This window comes from Lolium perenne, chromosome 7, assembly GCF_019359855.2.
Source record: "Lolium perenne isolate Kyuss_39 chromosome 7, Kyuss_2.0, whole genome shotgun sequence".
Taxonomy (NCBI): domain Eukaryota; kingdom Viridiplantae; phylum Streptophyta; class Magnoliopsida; order Poales; family Poaceae; genus Lolium; species Lolium perenne.
Window position 1 is genome coordinate 42,413,661 of NC_067250.2, and position 24,789 is coordinate 42,438,449.

Below are 24,789 nucleotides of genomic sequence, written 5' to 3' on the forward strand. Positions count from 1 at the left end.
ATCTTCCGGAGCCATGAAGATTTGGTTATAGTCGGCGTTGCCATCCATGAAGCTCAACACCTTATGGCCAGCAGCTGCATTGATCAACGTTTCTGCCACAAGCATCGGATATTCATCTTTCGGAGTGGCTCTGTTGAGATCTCGGAAATCGATGGCCACACGCCATCGGCCGTCCTTCTTTTCTACAGGAACGATACTGGAGATCCATTCAGCATACCTGCATGGCCTGATGAATCCGGCGGCCAACATCTTCTCGATCTCTTTTTTGACCTCTTCCAGAATTTCGGCCTTCATCTGACGTGCTCGTTGTTGGAACGGCCGAAATCCCTTCTTGAGGGGGAGTCGATGTTCAATGATGCTCCTGTCTAACCCAGGCATCTCTGTGTGATCCCATGCAAAACAATGTGGGTATTCTTTTAACAGAGTTATCATCTGGCTCCTGAGATGTGGTTCTAGCTTTTTGCTGATAAAAGTTGGTCGCGGCTTATCCCCAGGTCCGATGTCGACTTCTTCTAGCTCATCAGCCGATGTAAACCCATATCCTAACTTCCTGTCACCCGTGAGATCGACACTAAATGCAGGGGGAGCGTGTGGTAAGGATAATACGGGCCGATTGCTGGAATCGGCCTTCATCTCGATTGTAACCGGGACCTTTTGGGATTGTCGGGGCCGATCGCGTGGAACGGCTTCCTCCTTGTCCTCGCTATGAGGGCAGCTGCCCTCGTCTTTGTCCTTGCCAGGGTGGTGCTCAAGTCCTACCATGTTGATGTTGAACGAGAATCTTGGCTGGCACCTCCCAGGGTATGTGCATTCCGCCATGTCAACGGCGTATGCCGGTGAGTTCGGCACTTCCGATGCTGCCGACGCGAGTGGCGGCGGTGGATGGGACTGGAGTGGCACCTCTCCTTGGTAAGTCCCGAGAGCTGGTCCTGACGGAGAGTACTGATGCCTCATGATTTCCTGGATCACCCGAAGAGCGACACGCTTCAGAGTGTTCGCCAGGCTCTCGGAATGGCGGTGCAGCGAGTGAGCTACCATGAAGTTGATCTCCTGACGCAGGGACCTGGTGCGTTCTTCTGACGGGGCGGACAGATCCACACCATCGAGTGCGCCTTCAGGTGTGAACCCTTTCCACCTGATGCCATGTGAGCGGGTTCTGTGAAAAGAGCCGATGAGGTCGGCTTCGAGGAGTGCTCTGACCTCGTCATACTTCTTCTTGAGCTCCTCGGTCAGATCCTCGTACGTGACTGGTGTGCCCTCCGCCATCTCAGATGTAGATGGCGATGCGGTTGATGTCGAAGATTGTCCCACCGGGCGTGCCAGAATGTGTTGCGGTCAGAAACCCACCGGCGAGCAGCGACGGGCAACACAGTAGAGCCGGGAGGCTATCAGGGCTGCGGCTGGCCCTGGTCCCTCTGAGCGACGGCCCGCAAAGACTCGGCACGCACGTCCGATGCTGGTGCAAGGGCGTGCCACCTGACCTATACCTGGCCAGGAAGGTGATGGATGTGCCTCGCTTAGTTTCCTGCATGGCATACACGTAAACATTAAATACGAGCCTCGATCGGCTCTCAGGTCATCCTGTGAATCGGCTCAGAGAGCCGATCCACCCATGATCCGTACAAGGTGTACGAATATATGGTGGTCCTGCTTGACCAAAACAAAGCTAAAACGACCTACTACGATTTAGGGTTTTCACCACATAATCGGAACATCCTACTCGTGATTGAGCCTCGCGGCCACGCACGGCGATCGTAAACCGACCCTAGACAAGGCCTAAAAATCAACACGAGGTTGATCCCCGGAACATCCTGTCTAGGGCTAGCAAATTACACCCTACGCGCCACTGGATCCTTCAACCCGTTTGTAAGGCCTAACTATGCAGATATTAAACTAATCCTTGAAGAACAAGGAGCAATCATAACGGATCGGATCTACTAAGTAAAGATCAAGCGGGGTGCCGCCCTTACACCTAGGATAGATGTAAGGGCGGCTAGACGTCTTAGGGTTGCACGACGACGGCGTATGATACGATGAACAATGCTAACCCTAACACGTCTAAGATAACTACGTTGCTCGCCATCAAAAAGGCTTCAGTACGAGCAACGCATGAACGGCGAATAAACGTGTACTGCCTAGATCGCAAGAAGCGATCTAGGCAGCATGATGCTTACCCGGAAGAAACCCTCGAGACAAGGGAGTTGGCGATGCGCCTAGATTGGTTTGTGGTGAACGTGATTGTTGTTTATTTCATAAACCCTAGATACATATTTATAGTCCGTAGACTTTCTAACGTGGGAATAATCCCAACCGTGCACGAGCCAAACTCTAACTAACCGACACGTATCCTATCATATTTACAGATACAAAGGCAAACTAGCCCAAACTTCGTGTACAAGGCCGATTCACATATTCTTCCATATATATATTCTTCAAGCCCAATCTTGATCGCGGCCCACCTCTGACTCGGTCAAATTCTGGTGATAACAACCAGCAGCTTTTGCTGTGGCCTTTTCAGCTTCTGCTCTAGCTTGGCTAGCATCAAGTTCAGCCTTCTTGCGAGCCGTTTCACTCTGCTCCAATTTCTGAGCAAGAGTGTCGACAAGCTTGCTGGCTTCTGCAAGTTTCTCTGCCACAATAGTCAAGAGTCGTCAAAATTTCAACAAATCAGGAGCAAGAAGTCATAAAGCAGGTGTCATTGAAAAAATTATTACCTTCAGTCTTGCTAGCATATTCACGGTACCCAACAAATTGGGCACCGATACGAAGAAGCTCTTTGACCATAGGCTGTCAAAGAAGGACAAAGAAAGAAAACGTCGATATGGGAAAAATACGAAGGCATAAAAGAAGGAAACAAGAGGAAATATAGATAGTAATAAGCAAATTCAGAACTTACGTCATCTAGGAGAGAATTGGAGGAGCTACCCAATTCAAGGGTAGGCTCCACGATCGTTTCTACCCTTGCCATTTTTGGTGAAGGGACAAGAGGGCTCGAAGGTGGAGTGGGAGCGCCAATATTTAGTTGAGGAGGCGAGGATTCCTCTCCTTCGGCTGGCGTCTCCGAAACAACTAAAGTATGTGACGTACTCGTTCGAGCAGCCACATCAAGAGTTGGTAGTTCTTCCTCATCATCACTGCGAATAAAAGACGACAGCATAAAAAGCAAGATAGACAAAAAAAACTTCGAGTACAAAGATAAGGATAAATAAAGACAACTTACGAGCTGATGAGGGATCCAAGGTATGGATCATAAGCTGCCTTCGGACGTGAAGGACCAACTTCTTCGGCTTTGGAGGTGCCGGAATCCTCGGCATCATCCCTTTTCCTTTTGTTCCTTGGAGAAACAGCAGGAGGAGGAGATTGTGCCGACGTAGTGCCTTCGGAGGCAGCTTCCTTTTCGGAGGAACCCGCAGATTTTAGAGAATCTACGGGTTCATTTACAAACGAGGGGGCATCTTGGTTGTCGTCGGTGATGATAGCCCTTTCCTCGACTTCTCCACCTTCAGGAAGGGGAGGGAGCGAGACGAGATTTGGATGGTTCTATACAAAAAGCTGGGGAAGATGTTAGAGAGTAGGAAAATAAAAAAAATAAGATAGCAAAGCAATAGCAAATCAAGCGATAAAGCTTACCTTGGGAAGTGGATTAGTGGCGTTGAATGGTTTTACGCGACAAGAAGAAGGGACAAGATCTTTTTTGCTGAGAGACGAGATTTTTTGGACAAGTTTTTCTAAATCCTTGACCTCTAAATCCGTCGACAACCGATCTACGTCCGTGTCGCCAGAATATTTCCAGAGAGGGTGTTTGCGAGCTTGGAGAGGCTGCACTCTGGTCCTCAGAAAATAGGCTGTGATTTGAATACCTGATAACTCTTTGCCGCGAGTATTTTGCAACTCATGGATACGAGCCATCAGGGCTTCCGTCGCCTTTCTTTCTTCTTCGGTAGCCTCTGCGTCCCAGGAGCGGCGGCGAAGAATTTTCTCGGCACCATCAAAAGGAGGGATGTTATCTTCAGCACATCCATGGTTCTCCTCCTGAATGTACAACCACTTCTTGCGCCACCCCTGAACTGAATCAGGGAGTTTGACGTCGAAGTAATCGACGGTGGGGCGAACGGAAATTACAACGCCGCCTATATTATAGGCGACGTTTGGAGAGCCATTGCGGCGAAAGAAGAAAATGCGCTTCCATAGCGCCCAGTTAGGCTGGACGCCAAGGAAGGCTTCGCAGAGGGTGATGAAGATAGAAATATGGAGGATAGAATTGGGCGTCAAGTGATGAAGTTGCAGACCATAAATAAAAAGCAGTCCGCGGAGAAAAGGATGAATGGGGGCGGAAAGACCACGGATGAGGTGGTCGATAAAACTTACCCGATACCCCATTGGAGGGGTTGGGTAGCTTTCTTCACTAGGGAAGCGCAGTGCGTTGGGCTTCTTATTGAGCCCCAGCTTCTTCAGAAGATTGATGTCCTGAGCGGAAAGCTTGGATCTTTCCCACTCCGCGGTTCCCAGATCCACGGCAGCCATTGAAGATTCCGGCGTGCTGTGCCTGGTCAAGCGACGCGGTGGCATTAACAATGGCGCAAGAGTGCAGAGCTTAGAGAATTGTGGAGCACAGAAGGATTTGCAGAGGAGAGCACAGTAACGGCGTGAGCGGAAGTGCTCGAGGAAGAAGAAGGAGATCTTATATAGAGGTGCGGCGAAACGGCGGACCGTTGGATGGAAAAAGTGTGCAGCAGATGATAGCCACGTAGAGACAAGGGTAAAAAAGTATTTTAACATTGGAGGAGTTACGGTACGTGCGCCAGAAAAAGCGGAGGACGTGTGTCCCCCACTTGCACGACGTGTCAACGTGGTGGAAACAATGGACCCACAAGGCAGAGAGATAGTGGTACTTATGCTTTATAGGCGGAAAAATTGCGACTATTAACAGCAATGAAGTAACTTTGACCAAGGGAGAAAATTTCGACAAGAAAAATAAAAGAAGATTGGCGACAGGAGAAGTTATTGAATACTTCGGGAGCCTTTGATCAAATACAAGTTTTTGCCCAAATGCTTGGGGGCTACTTTCAAAAAAGGAAATCTCGAGTGTGACAATATAGAAATTGCGGGAGCCTATGATCAAACGCAAGCATTTGTTCATAGCCTCGGGGGCTACTCCCATCGGGAGCGCTGTTCGCGCACCCGAGATATAAAAAAAAATCGAGAAGGAATGACAATATAGCGACACGGTGCACTAAAATGTTGAGCCTACAACCAAGCACAAGTCCTTGGCTATAGCCTCGGGGGCTACTCCCATCGGGAACGCTGTTCGCGTGCCCGATGAAAATTATCAAAAAGAAAAAGAGAAGAGAGAAAAAGAAAAAGAGAAAGAAAGAAAGTAAAAGAAGGAAGAAGGAGCATATTTCGAGTTATAAAAATAACTCTACATATACTCCCATCGGGAAAGCAATATAAGTCAGAAATTGACTCGATGAAATGTGCTATTCCAACAGCCGAATAAGCACTCGACAATATATTCTCAGAACGCCAAAAGTTGCGAATAAATTCTGAATGCCGCAAAACACTGCGAAGGTAAGACCCCAGATCCGTTCTGTGCGGCGTGGCACCGTCTCTGACGGCGGTTTGCTACTTTTATCCGTATCAACAGATACGAAGAAAAATCCTAACGGATGCGTTAGGTACCCGATAAATTTGACTGGGACTCGACAGAATGGTAAGACCTTAAGCGACACCTGTCGAAGTTTACACCAGTATCCCGAGATCATGTCCAGGGACGTGATCTTGAAGTAGGTTTTTGCGGATTGCCACTAGAGCAGTTAACTAGTACCTGATCCGTCAGATGAACTAGCCCCAACTACCATTACCCCTGTACAATATAGAAATTCGTGAGAAGAAATATAGACAAGCTAAAGTTGTCGAGTAAAAATAAACCGTGGAGATTTTCCCTGACTCTACGATTCAAGCAAAATCTCGGGGCCTAATGACATAGGCATCCCCAATGGGCCTGCCGAAGATAGTACCCGGGGTTTGCTGAAGGCCCAATACCCGAAGAATAAGAAGACTCGGAAGCCCAAAGATATTATTAAGGAAAGCTAGAGTTTTAATAGGAAGTGTTGTGTGTAATCTTGCGGGGTGAGTTAGAAACCTCCCCGGACTCTGTAACTTGTACAATACGAATCCCTCGGCTCCGCCTCATATATAAGGGGGAGTCGAGGGACGAGAAAGACATCGAATCATTGTTGAGCAAACCCTAATTTCTATTTCGTCGAGTACTTTTCGGCTGAAACCTTCGAGATCTACTTGCCCTCTACATCCAACGAAACCCTAGTCTACTACTCGTAGGCATTGACAAGTTGATACCTTGTCAATTACTCCCCACTATGACTAATCTAAGTTAAAAATAGATAACATGACAAGCCTGCTATAGCCAACTATTGTGTACACTAATATAATATTCTTGCTCTTAGAGAGTTCATTTGCTAGTACACCTGAAAAACTGTAGGCTAAGAGCATTCTAGCGGAGAGCACCGAGCATCAAGCGGCCGCTGCCATTAGAGCATCTCCACCCGCGTCCCCAAATAGTCACCAGCACAGGCGCCGGCACCTCCGTTTAGGACGCCGGCACTGCATCCTCTATTTGGGGAGTAGTTCCCAGACCAGCGCCCCCAAACAGTATTTATACTTAGAGTTTTATTTAATGTCATTTATGATCGAGGAATGAATAATATTTTCGGGCAAATCCGAGTAAAACATTATTCACTCCTCGACCCCGGATGATATTTGAAACCTGCTTATCTCTAGCCTACTACCTACTGGCCACCCGGCTCTGTGGAGGTGGACGGTCGACCGGAGCTCTCTCCCCTGGTCTCTCCGCTGCTCCTCCATCATCGATCCCCCGCTGCTCTCTCCGCCACGAACATCAAGTAGGCGGATCTATCCGCGGTCACCGCCTCCTGACGCAGCTGCTGCTCTAGCTCCTCCCGCCACCGACGATGATCCAACTCCTGCCTCTGTAGCCGGAGCTGCATCTTCGCCAAACGCCACGCCTCGTAGACTTCATCCTGACGCTACGTCTCCTCCCGCCGCCACGGCCGCAGCGCAAGCTCCTCCCACCCCTTTTGTCGGCGCGCCTCCAACCGGCACTGGCTCAGCGCCTCCCGCCGCCGCCGCGCCTCCTAGAACTACAGCCGCTCCGCCTCCTCGAGCACCAGCCGGTTCTCCTCCTCCCGCTGCCGCCGCTCCGCCTCCTGGCGCTGCCACTCCGCCTCCCGCCGCGCCTCCCCGCCGCTCCCGCCGCTCCGTGCTGACGTGGGTGTTGGATTGCAACGGCACTAGAAAGTAGCTTCCTTGTGACGGTAAAGCACTCGTCCGTTGGGAACCCCAAGAGGAAGGTATGATGTGTACAGCAGGAAGTTTTCCCTCAGTAAGAAACCAAGGTTTATCAAACCAGTAGGAGTCAAGGAGCACGTGAAGGTTGTTGGTGACGGAGTGTAGTGCGGCGCAACACCAGGGATTCCGGCGCCAACGTGGAACCTGCACAACACAATCCAAATACTTTGCCCCAACTTAACAGTGAGGTTGTCAATCTCACCGGCTTGCTGTAAACAAAGGATTAAATGTATGGTGTGGAAAATGATGTTTGTATGCGAAGAACAGTAAAGAACAATGTTTGCAGTAGATTGTATTCAGATGTAAAAGAATGGACCGGGGTCCACAGTTCACTAGTGGTGTCTCTCCAATAAGAAATATCATGTTGGGTGAACAAATTACAGTTGGGCAATTGACAAATAAAGAGGGCATAACAATGCACACACATATCATGATGAGTAGAGTGAGATTCAATTGGGCATTACGACAAAGTACATAGACCGCTATCCAGCATGCATCTATGCCTAAAAAGTCCACCTTCGGGTTAGCATCCGCACCCCTTCCAGTATTAAGTTGCAAACAACAAACAATTGCATTAAGTATGGTGCGTAATGTAATCAACACAAATATCCTTAGACAAAGCATTGATGTTTTATCCCTAGTGGCAACAGCACATTCACAACCTTAGAACTTTCTGTCACTGTCCCAGATTTAATGGAGGCATGAACCCACTATCGAGCATAAATACTCCCTCTTGGGAGTTACAAGTATCAACTTGGCCAGAGCCTCTACTAGCAACGGAGAGCATGCAAGATCATAAACAACACATATATGATAGATTGATAATCAACTTGACATAGTATTCCATATTCATCGGATCCCAACAAACACACCATGTAGCATTACAAATAGATGATCTTTATCATGATAGGCAGCTCACAAGATCTAACATGATAGCACAATGAGGAGAAGACAACCATCTAGCTACTGCTATGGACCCATAGTCCAGGGGTGAACTACTCACACATCAATCCGGAGGCGATCATGGCAATGAAGAGTCCTCCGGGAGATGATTCCCCTCTCCGGCAGGGTGCCGGAGGCGATCTCCTGAATCCCCCGAGATGGGATTGGCGGCGGCGGCGTCTCTGGAAGGTTTTCCGTATCGTGGCTCTCGGTACAGGGGTTTTCGCGACGAAGGCTATAAGTAGGCGGAAGGGCAGGGTTGGAGGCGGCGCGAGGGGCCCACACCATAGGGCGGCGCGGGCCCCACCCAGGCCGCGTGGCCCTGTGGTGTCGGCGCCTCGTCGCCCCACTTCGTATCCCCTTCGGTCTTCGCGCGGGCCCCACCCAGGCCACGAATCCCACATTGTGCTTTTTTGTAGGGTTTTTCTAGCAATGGCAGGGGAGGAGAGATAATATAGACCGTCGGCGAGGCGGAAACATCCCGCGCGGCACCGTGGTGGGAGAGTTTCCGGCCAGGCGTCGTGGCGGTAAAATATCCCGTGCAGCGCCCTGGCGTCACTGACAGACGGCTCTCAAGCCCAAAAATTGCATCCTCACGAGGCGCCGGCGCGCCCGATTCGCACCCTTGGCCAAGGGACCGGCACGGGGTTGCCGGCGCTTCTGTTGGGCTAGAAAAATCGCTATCTTGGCCGCTATCGGGGGCGCCAGTGGAGATGCTCTTAGTGACGCATAAGACAAGTGGGTAATGTGTCGTTGCTATTGGGTTCGAGGCGGATTAGCGGTTAAATTACTGGACTAAATTTAGGCTAGAAATGAGTTAGCCGGCGGCGATCTTTCTATTTGGCACCCACCGGGTTTTCTTTTTCTCATGTCTATTCAACTTTCTGCGTGAAATCTATTGAGATTCATCCAACTATTTAGCGGATATCTTTTAGTAATACATTTTTCGAATACTTCACAAATAATACTTGCTTTTTAACTTCTCTGAAAATAATATTGCGCCAGTTTGGGCTAACCCGATTAAGAGCTATCGGACTATAGTACCCCGACCTAACAAGATTTCACGGCGGTACACATATATTCCGGCCTAAATTGAAAATGCCCAACCCGGTAGAAATCTTTTGGTAAAGGGTTACCATGCAGGTACCTTTTGAGAAAGGCTAACTCGACATCGAAAATGCTCAACAGAACCCGGCAACGGGCGAGGATGAAATCGTGCCCATGCAATGATTGGAGATTAGGTAGTACTAATGTATTGCACTTAGTATAGTGCTATGTATTGATGCATTTGCCAGCTGTGTATATGAGGGAAATTTAATGAACTGGGTCTGCATGTTGACTAAATCAACCGCAATCATTGTTATCTGACCATACATGCGTCACAAACCAGTAACATTTAAGTCTACAATTTAATTTGAGTTAGATTCGTCTCTTAATATCAGAGCAGCAGTAAAAATCAAGCTAATTAAAAATATTTTTCAATCAATGAAAATTTATAATTATCATGGCTTGGAAAAAAGTGTCATTACATATTCGCTTGAGAAATCAAATTTAATATTTTGAATTTTTCCTATTTTGCACATATTAAAAAATTAACGGTTTTCAAACACGATTTTTTTTTGCATCAGATAGTTTAAAACATTGTATCAATCTCCATTTTTAGCATTTAAAATTCTGGGGAGAGGAAACTTTAATGCTCTAAAATTTTGAACAGCGTATAATGGACGGAGTGCAAACTAAAAGTAGAAGGTAAAAACATTCAACATGTGTTTACTGTCAATGAAAATATCTGATTGCAAACCTGGAACAATTTTCTTGACCGGTAAATAATGGTATACAACTATATTAGAAAATTTTAACGATTGGAAAAAAAAATTCCCAGGTCAAGGTTCAGAAACACAAATGTGTTAGTGCTAAAAAAAGTTCACGAGTTCAAGGGCGTGGTTTTAAATAAAAATGTTCATAGTTTCAGAATACACTAATGGCTACGGATAAAATCCACAGGTATAAAAAAATCATGATGTTTAAATTTTTTTCATGGGTTTCAAAATGTTATTAATGTATTAGCCAAAAAAATAAAAAGAAATCGTGCAATGTAACCAGTTGTATGCACTATGCAAAATGAAATATCCTATTTTTTGAATGCACAGGACCACTACTAGACTGCGTCCATGTTCAACGACCACCTAATCTTACAAAATTTGCACCAACAAAAAAGGCAAAATCTGATAAGATTACAAAATCAACAAAAAATTGACAAATTTTGGAGGTTTGAATTGCATTAGTTCAATACTTTACCTATCAGATTTTATCCTTTTTAGTGCAGCCAATCATGCAGTTATTTTAAGTTCAGATTTTTTTCACGTTCTTAGAGTACATCATTTTTTTATCTCTATATATTGTTTCTCTAATTTTGAAAAACTTCAAAACACCATTTTTATGCTGTTTTAAAATGTCCTCTACAAGAATCGCGCGAGATCCGAAGGAACCGATTCCTGAGATTAGTAGCCCATGCCGAAACAAAATCTACCCATGAAGCTAAAAGGTTTGATTATGCTACTGCCACTACCAGCGAACGATTCATTAAATTCAGTACGTGGGATAAATATGGTCAATAACTGCACCGTGATTCATTACATCCACTCAATTAGCTCTATGATTATGGGTGTGAACCAGTCCAGAATTATCCATGATACAGTACTAGTAATCAAGGTTTAGTACATGCAAGGCTGCTGATCGCTGCTTGCATTAAATGGAAGGCATTGAATTCGTTAGGCCCCTATACTGAATGTGCAATCAAAACGCTCCCACTTCCACTTGCATACTGCCAGGAGTATATCATGCGTATAAACAAACTTAAATCATGTGTATTAATTCGACGCTATATTAGGTGCTAATCACATAGCAATCATTAACGCAAGGGATTTCAACCTCGCGCGTAGACGGGTCCCAAACGTGCGGGTCGAACTCGACATGCCCTAACTTTTCTGAAAAACCCAACTCGATAAGAGCCTTTTGGGGGAACACGCGCCCGTCCAAGGGAGGTGCTATATGTCGACCAGGTCAGCCGGTACAGGATGCCGCACACCCCTCCGACCCGACCGTTGTTAATGGGCCGCGGTTTACGGTTATTTGTTTTTTTATTCGTTTTTCCTTTTTCTGTTTACGGTTTTATTTCTAAAACTAACGGTTTTTAGTTTCTTTTCTTGTTTTCAAAATTTGTTCAAGATTTCCTATTTATATATTTTAAAAATGTTCGATTTATATTTGTTCAAACTCAAAAATTCAAAATAAAAATTTGTTCGTAAAAATAGAAATCGTTAAAATTTCAAAAAAAGGTTCAAAACTCAAAATTCATTCAAAGTTCAAAATTCGTTTGAATTTTGAAATAGTTCAAATTTTGAAATTCTTTCAACTTTCGAATATGAACATTTTTCAAACTTGAACATTTTTAAAATTCGCAAAATTTGAAAATTACTTTTGAACAGAAAAATAAAATGAGAAAACACAAAAAAAGAAAAATAAAACGGAAAAGAATATGGAAACAAAATAGAAATGGAAAAAAAGAAAGAAACAGGAAAAAACATTTAACCGGGCTGGCACACAACGCTCGCGGGGCTGTGCGGCACGGTCCAGGTAGGCTGCTATCAGCTGACCAGATCTTTAGAAATCCACCTTTGAAAAACATAACCGGACAAGGCCCAATCGGGATACACTTTCCAATGCAGTATTATTTTTGAAAAAAAAAACTAAATCGAATATTATATGTGAAAGTAACGGAAACAATATAGTATTAAAAAAATCGCAGCTACCTATACGCTTGCGGTACAGTAGTTGGTGAGCTGTAAACCGCGCGGAGTTCGCCAGCGGGCAGGTGGCGGGGCCACCGTGATAACTGAACCCGACGATCGCATTGACGCTGCACTAACGCTATGCAAGTCATGGTTGCGCCACAGTTACGAAACGTTTGGCCCCCGCTCCTCTGTCCCAAGGCGGCGGGCACCAGATCCCATCTAGCGGTGTGAGTTCTAGGCCTCTCTTCCTCCCTTTGCCGCTCCGGTGGTAGAAGAGGGAGGGGACCTCGTTCCTCCTTCGTTTTGTAGTTAGGATTTGTCTGCTATGGTGTCGTTGGGATGATGGAAGCGGCGTCCGGGCAAATAAATCTGCCTCAATTTCACTCTCACACCGGCGGCAACCTTCACGACGGCGTCTCGGAGTTGTTGGCAACGTGTGCTTGTCGATCTTTCAAGTCGGCAGCTTGGTTTTCTCGCCGTTCTTCAGATCTTGCGAGATCTGTTTCTCGACGTGTCACTGGGGTTTGTCGTTGTCCACGACGCTGAGGACCGGGGCGAGGTGATTCTTCTGTAGCGAAGATATTGGTCCATAGATGGTGGATATGCCGTTCTTCTCTGACTTCATCGACGGGAGGCGGCGTATCTTGGTCCAAGACAGCATGGGGACGTCCCCCGGTCGATGTGTCACAGCGACATGTGTCTCGCTGCTTGCAACATGCCTGTTCATCGACTCACAAAGTCTTGTTGGTGATGGTGCTTTTTTGGATCTTGCAAAGGTGGAGGCTCGGCGTCTCTTCTTCCGTTCGTCTCGGCGTCTCTTCTTCCGTTCGTCTCGGCGGCGTTGGAATTGGACAGCGGCCGCTGGCTACGGTGGTTGCAGAAAAACCTAGAGATCGTTTTGTATTTCTCGATTTTTTAGGATTTTATCTGTAAATTCAGAAAATCATTTTATTCCGGTTTGCTTTTAGTTTTCACATGTATTGCTTCAAATAACTTGATTTTCGATTAATGAAAAATATATGGTTCCTATCAAAAAAACACGCTATGCAAGTCCAAGATCCAAACCTGCCCCGAAATAATTGCAGGACAGGGCGGCAGCAAAACGCAACGCACGATTGTACTGTACTCGCGCGGCTAGGCAGCATGCGCGCCGCATGGCGGATGGAGACTGCTCCGCGGTCCAAGAACCGAGAGAAAAGACATGCCAGCGCGCTGCTCAGCAACAATGGTCTACGCGCCGAGGGCGGCGGTGTGCCCATCGACGTCTCGCGCGCGCGGGCCCGGCGGCCATCATTCGCCCGCCGCGCGCCCCGCCGGCAGGTGACGAGATCACGGGACAGCGACCGGACGTGGGGGAGACCCAGATTTGCGGGAGGAGCTAGGAGCGGTGGTGGTAGTACAGTACAAAAAAGCTTGGGAGAACAGCGTGAGGCCAAATCACAGTCACAGGGTCCGAGAAACAGAGGGAGGCAGAGGTTGCAGGGAGAAAGTCATGGGAACGACCGAACGATGGTGGCATGGCGGGGACCCAGCTAGCTAGCTGCCCAAGCCGAGGGGCGTCGTTCTGCAGTCAAGGATTCCGCTGTACGAGTGCCATCGATGGCACATGGCAGTGAAAATGCCAATTTCATCCTTCTATGAAACTCCTCGCTTTTTATTTACCCTGCATTTTGACATTAGTTAAAGTTAAGTTTTCTAAAGTTTGACAAAACATTTATCAAAAAATATCAATATTTAGAATTGCAAATTCATATAATATAAAAATGCATTAAGAATAGTACTAATTTTAGATTTTAGATATTAATATTTTTCCTAAATTTTTGGTCAAATTTTGTCTTTGACTAAACCTAAAGTGCAGGGTAATTGTGAACAGAGAGAATGGAGGGAGTAATACTTTAACACCACACCAGGTTTGATTTTTTTCTTTTACAACTTTAGGTAGGGGTAGGCCTCCCTACCTGAGTGCATCTCCAATGTAACCATGACCTTCTAGCAATGTGAACAAAATCGATAATCGTTAAATACTCGATCGGCTTGGGAGTAACGATTAATCGAAATTTAGACAATTAGCTGATTTATTCAGTAGGCTATTAATCGATGCAACCTAAAAACTTGTATATAATAAAGAAATAGTTTATGAGCTTCTATTCATTTCTTGACCTAATCTTCAAGATCACAAGCAACTAAGGAGCCACTTGTCGCCAGCATGGCAAAAGAAGAACAAGTAAGGTTATTGCTCACAAATATCAAACAAGTTACACAAAGCATCACAATGTTCACACCAGATCATATGTGAGAGGAGCATGCATGATCATTTACCAAAAGCAAATGCCATGTATTTCTTGCAACTGCTACTATGGTGTCAACCTGCCACCACATCAAAAAAGGGTGTCATTCACACACCGCAAGTTCATTGTCCCCTTCCGTGCAACCTTCATGGCCTTCTCCCATCAGTGTGGTTCTTGGCCTTTGTCTTCTTGGTGTCATCCATCCTTGCCACCACCTTCATCGTGATATTGCCCACGGGGGAAGCCACATGGCCCTCGACAGATGACACATCCGACACCGACACCTGGACTCATCAATGGGCTGAGAATCAGACACTTGCAACTTGCAAAGGGATCTACGAATCACGAACGCATATCACAGCTTGCCTAAAGTTGTCAACAGTGAGTTCTACAATCACCACACCTCATACAATACACGGTATGAACAACCAGTAATCTAGAATAAAGAAGATCAAGCAAATGGCAGTGCAAAAATTCAACAATACCGACCAAGGTGAATCAAGGCGTCCAAAGTTTCTTCCTAGAAGAACTACATTTCGACACTACCTACCCTAGATCACCGATTAGCAAGACATGTAAATCGTAGCCAGATCCGGCAAATCCTACCAAGATCTAACACTAGACAAGCAGGTTGGATGTGCGATTACTTACAATCATCGCTGGTGCCGAAGGAAAACTTGACGAAGAAGCCTCTCCGCCGCCGCTGACTGGAGAGATGTGTGACCTGCTCGTGGATCGAAGGTGGAGCTCAAAAGGTGTGTATGTGTGTGTGCCGGGGGGGATGGAGATTTTGAATCGGGCGGTGAGAGTGGATGGTAGAAATAGGGAAGGGTGCTCAACGTGAGGTGATGGAATCCTCCCCCTCCCCTTTTCGCTTTTCACCGCATCACGTGCCATCTCCTTGCTTGGCCGCGCTCATGCAGGAGAAAATGCCATTTTGCATCGGCCGAGTGCGAGACGAGGGTGCCTCGTTGGAAATGGCCGCTTCGAGGGTTCCTCCTCGCCTGACCCAAGAGTGATTTCAGAACCGGTCAGGCCACAACACGAAGGCCTATCGGTCAACCAGACGACACGTTTTCACCTCACCCAGGTGTGAACCAAATGAACTCTGGCCTAAGGGAATCTCCACCAGCGTGATCGAAATGATTTTGGTCTGTCTGAAACAGTCTACACGGACTGGCGGACCGATCGCGCGTCGCTCTAGTGTCGCGAGCCAAACAGAGTGACCCATCCAACGTGACCCATCGGTCCACCAAATTTTGGGAGCCAATGCGTCTACTCGGACAACGTGTGTGTCCTCACGTGCGTGCCAAGGGACCACATGGAAGCAAAGAGGGTAGAAGGCTGATAGGCGACAACATTCACACCCATCAAAGTTCTCGCTGACCACTGCCACCGCCTCCTCAGCTATTGAGCCAACATTGACGCCGATGGCATTGGAGCGCTGTGTGGGGTCATAAACATTCCAAACATCGAATCACCAGTTATTTACTATTTTACTGCATGTTTACTCGCTGCCATATTTATTTCAGATTGTTATTACCACTCATATTCATCCATATCACTTGCATTTTACTATCTCTTCGCTGAACTAGTGCAGCTATACACCTGACAAGTGTATTGGGTGTGTTGGGGACACAAGAGACTTGCAGGGTTGATTGAGAGGCATATCTTTGACCTCTATCTCCCTGAGTTCGATAAACCTTGGGTGATCCACTTAAGAAAAACTTGCTGCTGTTCTACAAACTTCTGCACTTGGAGGCGCAACACTATCTACAAGAATAGAAACATGCGTAGACATCAGCCATCCCCGCCATGGAGCAGTCCAGGGCCAAGGAAGAGGCCAAGTGGTCCCGGCCCGGCATGGACGGGGTCGTCCAGCTCACAACCATGGTGGCGGACCACATCACGTCTCTGTCACCGCCACCACCACTGTCGCCGCACACGCCTGCCATGCAGAGTAGGACAACCAGATGGTGTCACCTCCTCCACAGTACGAGCTGCCGCAAATACCAGCTATGGACGCCTCCGCTACTCATCGACCTCACCAACGACGATGAGGAAAATAGCGTTGCTGGGAACTAGGGATTAATTATTTTAGTTTATTTTCTTTTTTATTTCCTATATGTAAATTATTTTTGAAATAATGATTTTCTTAAAATAATCATGCTCTAAATTTTTATTTAAATTCAATTTTAAATTGTTGTCTGCGGCCAACGGACCAAACATTCAGCACGGACCAAATGGGTCACTCCATTGTAAGCATAGGCTTGATAGGTCAAACTGTGATCCACATTTTATCCACGACGACCTGAACAAAGCAAAATGAAACCGAATGAATTGTTGTTTTGGGTCATCCGATGAAGATGGCCCTAAGAGAGGGGAATGGTGTTTCGGGACATGGGAGCATATGCTTTCTCTATTGTAAAATGCATCTTACACAAATTTTGAAATATCAAAAAAATTAAAACAAAAAATTTCCACGTGCTACACGCTCACAAAGTCGTTTCATGAAAAAACGACTTGTCATGTGATATTTGTAAAAAATACAACATTCAATGCTAAAAATAACGTTTTTCACAAGATAAATTTTCTCTTTATTTACATAGATTACAAAAATACCTTTTTTTCGTGAAAACTTGACGAACGCACATATATCATAGAAATATACATGTAGCATTTTTTGTCAAAAATTTCAACACTTCAAAATATAAATTTTTGGTAGAGGAACCATATGCACCCATGCCAAATTGAATTTGCGCTGAGGCGATCTAAAACTCAGGCCCAAAATCCACGGCAAGTCTTTGGGTGTAGCAGCGAAATTTGTTGGACGGCAAAACCACGAGCCCTTGTCAGCGACGACCGGATAAACCCACCAGACCTGCCAATAAAACTCCGGGACCGAAAACTTTACCCTAGCCCCCACACCACACCACACCACCCCGCCGGCCAGCACGCGGTTCTCGCCGTTATTCTCCCGAGGAGCGCCACCACCATCTCCGCACCTCGCTCCACTCGGCCTAGGGTTGGATCTCGAGGCACAATGGAGGGCGTGACACCGGCGGCGGCGGCGGCGGCGGAGGTGAAAAACCCGAGGGTCTTCATGGACGTCACCATCGGCGGCGAGATGGAGGGGAGGATCGTGATAGAGCTCTACGCGTCCGTCGTTCCGCGCACGGCGGAGAACTTCCGCGCGCTCTGCACGGGAGAGAAGGGCGTCGGCGCCGCCTCCGGCAAGCCGCTTCACTTCAAGGTTAGTAGTAACTGCCGATTTGATTGTAGCGGCACAGACTCTGCTCCTGCTCTGTTCTGCTCTGTTCTTAGGTGCTGTTGCAGACGGATTTTGTAGTTGGAATATGAAACTTGGTATGGTCGAGCGAACCGATCTGGGAGCAGCTTGCGTAATCAGTGTAGTAACTGCCTGTGTTGGTGCGATCTGCTTGCTCCCCTTAACTTTTCAAGGGAAATTTCTAACGGGGAATTTGTCGCCGATTTCGCAGCCCTGAAATCGTTAAAACTGTGTTTTGACGCAGCCTCCTCTCCCTACTCTCCTGTACAGCAATGCACTCACGTGTCACCTCCTATTGCAGAAAACATTTGTTTCTGTAACGAGCAATTTGCTGTCCCTGTAATTAGACAGCCGATTGGAATCTGTCTTACCCGCTCAGTCTATGTGCTAACCAGTGCCTCCTTTTCATCTTTGTTTTTTTCTCCACACTATTCAGAAGTACTACTGCTTTTGCTGTGATGTCAAATCGTGTGTCCTTTGATGTGCAGTTAACTTTAAGCACTGCCACCACAAGTTCTGGCACTGTTAACAAGGGCCCCTCCCTTTTGACTTCATTCTAAATCTGCACCGTGCACATATTAACATATCAAGTACCATCCCGTGATAGTTTTTTGTGTTTTGTCATTTGCTTGTCGGATCTGGGAACCTATACTCGTTTCCCTTTTCCCTTTTATTAAAAGGTGCCACGTTTGCTTTGTGCTGTTACAGTGCCCCTAAATCTATCTTGGAGTAGGCAATGATATGCTATCAGCCGTACAATGCAATATACCCAGCAAGATCTCGTCATTAGGTCACGTGGAGGTCGACGTCCTTGTACACGCCAGGACTACAATGCTGTTTGCAATAGTGCGTCGTGCTTTCATCACAAAAATATTCCGTTGACCGGCCAGCTTACGAAAATAAACCAGAGAATACATGCTAAGTCTGAAAGATTGTGTGTTTCGTAAAGAAGCATGTTCATAGATAGCATAACAGGCCTTGTAGCTTGTCAGAAGAGACAAAAGCCAGCACTGTTCTTGATTTTCTTTGCCACGCATTTTGTTTTATGAATAGAAAAATGTCGAACACAGTACCTAGATTTGCTTTGCCACTCCTTTTGATTTGTGTATGGTCACTATTCTGACATATAGTCAAGGACAAGAATTGTTTGTTCCTAGAGGGGCTGAGCACGTGCTTGGTATTTGGGTAACGGCTTGTCTTCTTGCATCTGGTGTAAGAATTAACTGCTGAGCTGATCAACCTGAGTGAAACCATGGAAGTGGTAAAAGTCATGCTTGGGGACTCCCAAGGTACATGATTGGTATTTTTGGGTTTCAGGCATTGGGGACACGTACTAATAATTGGTTAATCTTTTATTGCCGTTATAACATTGAGTTAGTGTTTCTTTGAGAGAGCCACCCACCATCTTAGCTAATGATTACTAGTGACGAATCATCTTTCCCTATTGTACAAAAATAAAATACTCGGTACAAGAATGGGAATTGATTGGTGTTCCTTTTGTGTTGAATTGTTTGTTTCTTTGTCATTTCAATTTTCAATTTTTGCCACGAAAAAATACAAGTTGAAAATTTGACAACCCGGTTATGTATGCTGTGCTGATTTGCTTGCCAGTTCGTCACAGTAACGACTAAACAAGTATTTTTTATATGATGTTCTTGCAGGGATCATTCTTCCACCGCATTATCAAAGGTTTTATGGTACAAGGTGGAGATTTTACTGCTGGTGATGGAACGGGAGGGGAGTCAATTTATGGTTCAAAGTTTGAGGATGAGAACTTCATTTTAAAGCATGAGAGGAAAGGAATATTATCAATGGCTAATTCTGGTCCCAACACAAATGGATCTCAGTTTTTCATCACTACCACCCGAACACCTCACTTAGATGGGAAGCATGTAGTTTTTGGAAGAGTAATAAAGGGAATGGGGGTGGTTCGCTCATGTGAGCACATTCCTGTTGGAGAAGCTGACCGTCCCACAGCTGATGCCGTAATTTTTGATTGTGGGGAACTCCCTGAAGGTGCCGATGATGGAGTTGTGAACTTTTTCAAGGATGGTGACATGTATCCTGACTGGCCAAATGATCTTGAAGAGAAGCCTACAGAGGTTTCATGGTGGATGGATGCTGTGGAGTATGCTAAAGCTTTTGGGAACGGTAACTTTAAGGTAATTTCTCTCTTAGATATGTTCCACTCTGTTTTGTTTGGATTACTGGTCTTCATTTGGTTCCGCTGGAACCAAATCAGTGTATGAGTAACTTTGGAGTGAATGAAAAAAAGAAGATAAACATCAATAGTGTCAGTACTTGTTGATAGGCTAAAAGTATATCATCAGATATTAGTCATATGTAACTGAAGCCCTTGGTTACTCGCAACTTGCTAAGTTACTATTTGACACATTTATGTTTTCTCAACTGTACGCTGTTTGTGCTAAGTGGCTGTGGTTTAGTCGACTACCTGCTGTATAAATGTAATCCTTGTGTATGTAGAAACTGAGCCTAAATCAGTTTGTGCTAAATGCCCTCACTCCCACGGTCAAGTCCTCTTTGGCTCAGATTTGTGTTTCTGTTGTCTTAATCAAAAAGAAATCCAGCTCCTCTTAGGTATTATTCTTTTGTATCCTGGTGTATATCATCTACGATGACTGACCTTTGATTTCAACATACAGAAGCTACAAATTATATTAGTCTCGCCTTTTACCTCAGATTTGTTCTCAGTGTTCGCAACAATAGTTACTGCTGTTGCTGATGCTATTCGTACCCATGCATCTTTTAAATAGGATTAAGAACTAACAACCTTAACTACTAGCTTGAATCTGGATTGCTCAGATCAATCATAGTGAAAGTCACAAACACTACAAAAGACCATGTTTCTTTGTGGTTATCGTTTATACCTTCATCAACTGCATTTGTGCTTGGTGGCTAATATATTTGAATTCTCATAGCATGTAGTCAAGACTACAAAAGACCCTAGAGTTTTTGTACTTAGCGTTTGTACTTCTATCATGCATATCCTGTGTCAGATAAGCTACTTCAGATTGTAGTCATGACTCTTGTGCTTGTCTCATGGATTTTTCAGAATTAGAGTTCTCAGCTAATCTTATATTGCACATATATATAATGTTGTATTTCCCCATCTGGTTTCCTAAAGCTAAAGCTACTGCTCCTATTCTGTACAGAAACAAGATTACAAGACAGCCCTGAGAAAGTATAGAAAAGCTCTGCGCTACTTGGATGTTTGCTGGGAGAAAGAAGAGATAGATGAAGGCAAATTTTACTGTTTCCACTTTCCACTAGAACTGTGCAGTTTTAATTTGTTGGTTCTGTCACATCATGCATACTGAGTAATATGAATATGTGTTGATATGCAGAGAAGAGCACAGCACTACGGAAGACCAAGTCCATAATACTCACGAATAGCTCTGTAAGTTCTGTTTTTCAGTCTAACTACTTTTTTGCTGGATAGGTATCTGCTTGTTCTTTTATCTAGAGAACTGCGATTTTAATATCTTGACCAGCTCTGCTACATAACTACATGGCGTAGCCACACGGCTGTCTCGTAGTGTCCAGCAAGCTCTTAGAAAGGTGCATAACTAATATAGTGCTACATGGTTCATGTCTATGATTATCTGTTGAAAATAGGGTTTAGGGTTAGGTTTAGGGTTTAGGGCTCTGCCACACCACTTAACTAAATGGTTGGCTGGTAGCATCTAACGAAGCTTTTAGAAAGGTGCATAACTTAAGATAGATAGTCCTCTACAATGCAGAGGAGCATTAATCTTTGAGCCCCTTGTTTACAAGTTTGTATACAGATTTCATGTTTTCTCTAAACTCTTATCATCACTGTGGTTCATTGCATTCAAAATTCTATCTGCTAGTCATTGTTTATTATTGTCTTAAACCCATGCAATGATGCTGGAGTTGATCGATGATACTATACAATCTACAGACTGCACATACTATTGCACTAATGGTACTTGTTTCCTGAAACTGAGATACTTCCTTCAGGCATGCAAAATGAAGTTGGGAGATTTGACGGGTGCTTTGCTGGATGCGGATTTTGCACTGCGTGAAACGGATGGGAATGCTAAGGCTTTTTTCCGACAAGGACAGGTAGGTATTGGACCTTGGTTTAGCAGTTGTAAGTTCTTCATTATGCTTTTCTCCAATGTTCAGGATATCGTTAACTGGTAACCGGTTGGTCGGGCTGGGATAAACGATTAACCGGTTACTCGGCCGATTAACTGAATTTATCGGTAGGCCATTAATCGGTAGAATACATAGGAAACTGCTAACATATTGCCAACATATACCTAGTTTTTTAGGTACAATCCCATGCTCCAATGCTCTAGGCATTGTAATATACCAAAATATACTACCATATGCATGTAAAAAAGCAGTCAAGAGGTAAGGTAATATACCAAAAATCCAAAATATACCACTAGCCAGAAAATGGAATCTAGTTAATCGCCTAGGCCCGATTAGTTGGTCTGACAGCCGATAAATTGGCTTGTCAGACTGATTAGTCGCCTGGACCAGTTACCAAATAGGCCCTTATCGTTTCGGTGACCCTTCGATTTGCAATTAATCGGCCAGTTAACTGAAATATTGGCCGATATTTGGAACAGTGCTTTTCTCCAAACTTTAGATTGGTTGCAGTGGCATGCATGCTTTTGTTTCTGCCATGCTCTCAAAACACTATCATATTACATTCGTTGCCAACCCATAGGGGTTTCTTACCTTGAACATGTACATACATTTTCAAGGGTTCATCTTATTTAAGTACTTAACAATATTTTCCCTCATTATCTAAGATAATTTTAACTCCCTCCGGTTCAAAATAATTGCCCAAAAATGGATGTAGCTACACACTAAAACATGTGATACATTCATTTTTGGGCAATTATTTTGAACTGGAGGGAGTAGAATTTTTTTATTAGAAAGATGTCTTGAGAAGAGTGTGACATGTACAGTGGAAGGGTCATATGTATGTGTTATACAGATTTCAAATATTGTTAACATTCCTGCCTAGCCCCCTATAAAATTCTTGACAGTTAAGCATGAATACATGCCTTTGGTCTGTTATGTGTTTTTCTGCTGCTCCTTTGCTCATGTATTAGATTGTTGCTGTTTGTTCTGTTACAAACAACCTCCAAACTCAGTAGCATGACAAATATTTTGGACCGGAGGGAGTAGTATAATTTTGCAATCTTTTTTTTTTTTGCAAAGAGTATAATTTTGCAATCAATTAGGAGTTAACAACAATCATAGCTTGCTTGGACTTAATACGGTGCGGACCAATGTTTTGCCATAGATACATGCACGGTAACTCTTATTAGTGGTCGATTGGTCAGCTACTTCAATCTGACATTCTAAAAGAAAAAAAATCTTTTGAGAGTTGAAATTTACTTATGTTGCTATTATTTGTTTCCGACACTTCATGTATGCAATTGAGGTGAACAATATATCCGTGCCTTTTACGCATGTAACACATTCAACAACAGTAGTATGTTACGACCTGTTTGTATATGTAACTAATTCTGATAGTTTGAATGCGATCTGCAGGCACACATGGCACTTAATGACATTGATGCAGCCGTGGAAAGCTTCCAGAATGCGTTGGACTTGGAGCCGAGTGATGGTTTGTCTCTTTACTCTTCATTGCCAATCCTTCTCCTAGCAATTGATGTGTATCTAATGAGTTTGCTTGGATAACCTGCAGGAGGAATCAAACGAGAGCTGGCTGCTGCAAAGAAGAGGGTTAGTCTTGATTTGATTTCGTGATGAACCTGGTTTGTGGAGATATGTTCATTTTTATCAATTCTTTGGAAACTATCACAGGTTGCCAACAGATTAGATAAGGAGCGAAAGTCATTTGCTAGGATGTTCCAATCTTCAGGAAAATCAGATGAGAACAACAAAGTAATTTTCATGTAACATTTTATATTGTTAATTTTCTGCTCTAGGCATTGAGTTCAGGCCAGGCCAAGGTTCTAATGTTCATTTATTCTTTCTCTTGTAGGAGGACAACTGATCTGTAGTTTCTCCCCCTGGCAAACTTTTGGTCGCTTAATCTGGGATAGACACTAGAACTGTCAGCGGAAAAGGTTCTAGTTTTCTTGATGCACACGAATTGAAGGATGCTTATGCCTTGAAAAAAAATTGAAGGATGATTTGTGTTGCAGGTATACCAAGGAGCACTGCCTAGCAACAATTGAATCTAGATACAGGAAAAAATAGTGGGGGCCTGGGGGGAGGAGAGCTTTTGTCTTTTTACTACAGAGCTAGTCAATGTTGTCGCGTCGTTTGAAAAACCTGAGACACTGAACTAAGCAGTGCAATTTTCAGACGTTGCAAGTGGCATGCATGCCACTTAATAGTAGACATTTCCTCTTGTTTGGTCCCATCGTGGTCAAGCCTGACAGTTGATAATCTTTGTGCACCCTTTGCTTTTGTGATTATCTCTGTGTACCTTTTGTCTGCCACATATGCTTGCTGCCAAACGCTGCAGGTCCGGTGCTTTTGACATGTTTAGCTTTGGCAGTGGGGTTTCCCCTGGCGCATGCGTTTCGGCCTTGGCCCACGACCTGCGTTTTGGCACGATTCGGGCTTAGCAAACGATCTCTTGTGGTTGTGATTTTTTGTTTGATCCATATTTTTCTGTTACCATATTGGTTTCCCAAGTTGGTTTATGGGTATTTTGTGGGATTTACTGTATTGCTAGCTAATCTTACACTAGACGAGACCCCTCCAGAGTCCCTTGTCTTCTTTAGAGCAGATTTTTTTTTTCGATTTGTGCAGAATATTCTTTAGAGCAGAGTATGTACAATGCGAGTGCTTTTAGAGACATGGCATTTTTGGTCCCGAGCTCAAATGAGCTCGTTTTCTGGACCTCACGTTTGCTCTGGGCATGTGGGCCAGTTAGGCCATTTTAGAGCTCATACCAAAGACAGAAAATGGAGGAACAGGATGATACATGTATGCTACAGGGGGTACGATGGGACAGTTTGACGGGGAATCCCGTGTGCCGTGTGCGGGTGGTACAGACCCCGGCGGTACAACATGTGTGCTTCCACCATTTTAGTTGAGGGAC

At 44.9% G+C, this 24,789-nt stretch overlaps 1 protein-coding gene across 2 annotated transcripts; it reads left to right on the forward strand.

Moving 5' to 3' along the window:
* Positions 1–17,309: 17,309 nt before the first annotated feature.
* On the forward strand, positions 17,310–24,157 carry LOC127317705 (peptidyl-prolyl cis-trans isomerase CYP40). 2 transcript variants are annotated; one of them, XR_007861419.1, is made up of 10 exons: positions 17,310–17,666; positions 19,364–19,864; positions 20,876–20,963; positions 21,068–21,120; positions 21,705–21,809; positions 23,262–23,337; positions 23,419–23,456; positions 23,538–23,618; positions 23,719–23,803; positions 23,882–24,157. XR_007861419.1 is itself a non-coding variant. In XM_051348300.1 (9 exons), exons 1-9 carry the CDS (start codon positions 17,457–17,459, stop codon positions 23,728–23,730), a joined length of 1,164 nt encoding a protein of 387 aa, XP_051204260.1. In that variant the 5' UTR covers positions 17,310–17,456; the 3' UTR covers positions 23,731–24,157. The 2 variants fall into 2 exon arrangements, 1 of the variants encoding a protein (XP_051204260.1); XM_051348300.1 differs by having other exon boundaries at positions 23,719–24,157.
* Positions 24,158–24,789: the final 632 nt, after the last annotated feature.

Bases quoted from the DNA above. Each gene is read 5' to 3' on its own strand.
- LOC127317705 (XM_051348300.1), top strand. From the start codon at position 17,457: ATGGAGGGCGTGACACCGGCGGCGGCGGCGGCGGCGGAGGTGAAAAAC. The intron at 19,865-20,875 runs GTAATTTCTCTC...TATTCTGTACAG, and splicing joins TTGGGAACGGTAACTTTAAG to AAACAAGATTACAAGACAGC. The intron at 20,964-21,067 runs GCAAATTTTACT...GTTGATATGCAG, and splicing joins GAAAGAAGAGATAGATGAAG to AGAAGAGCACAGCACTACGG.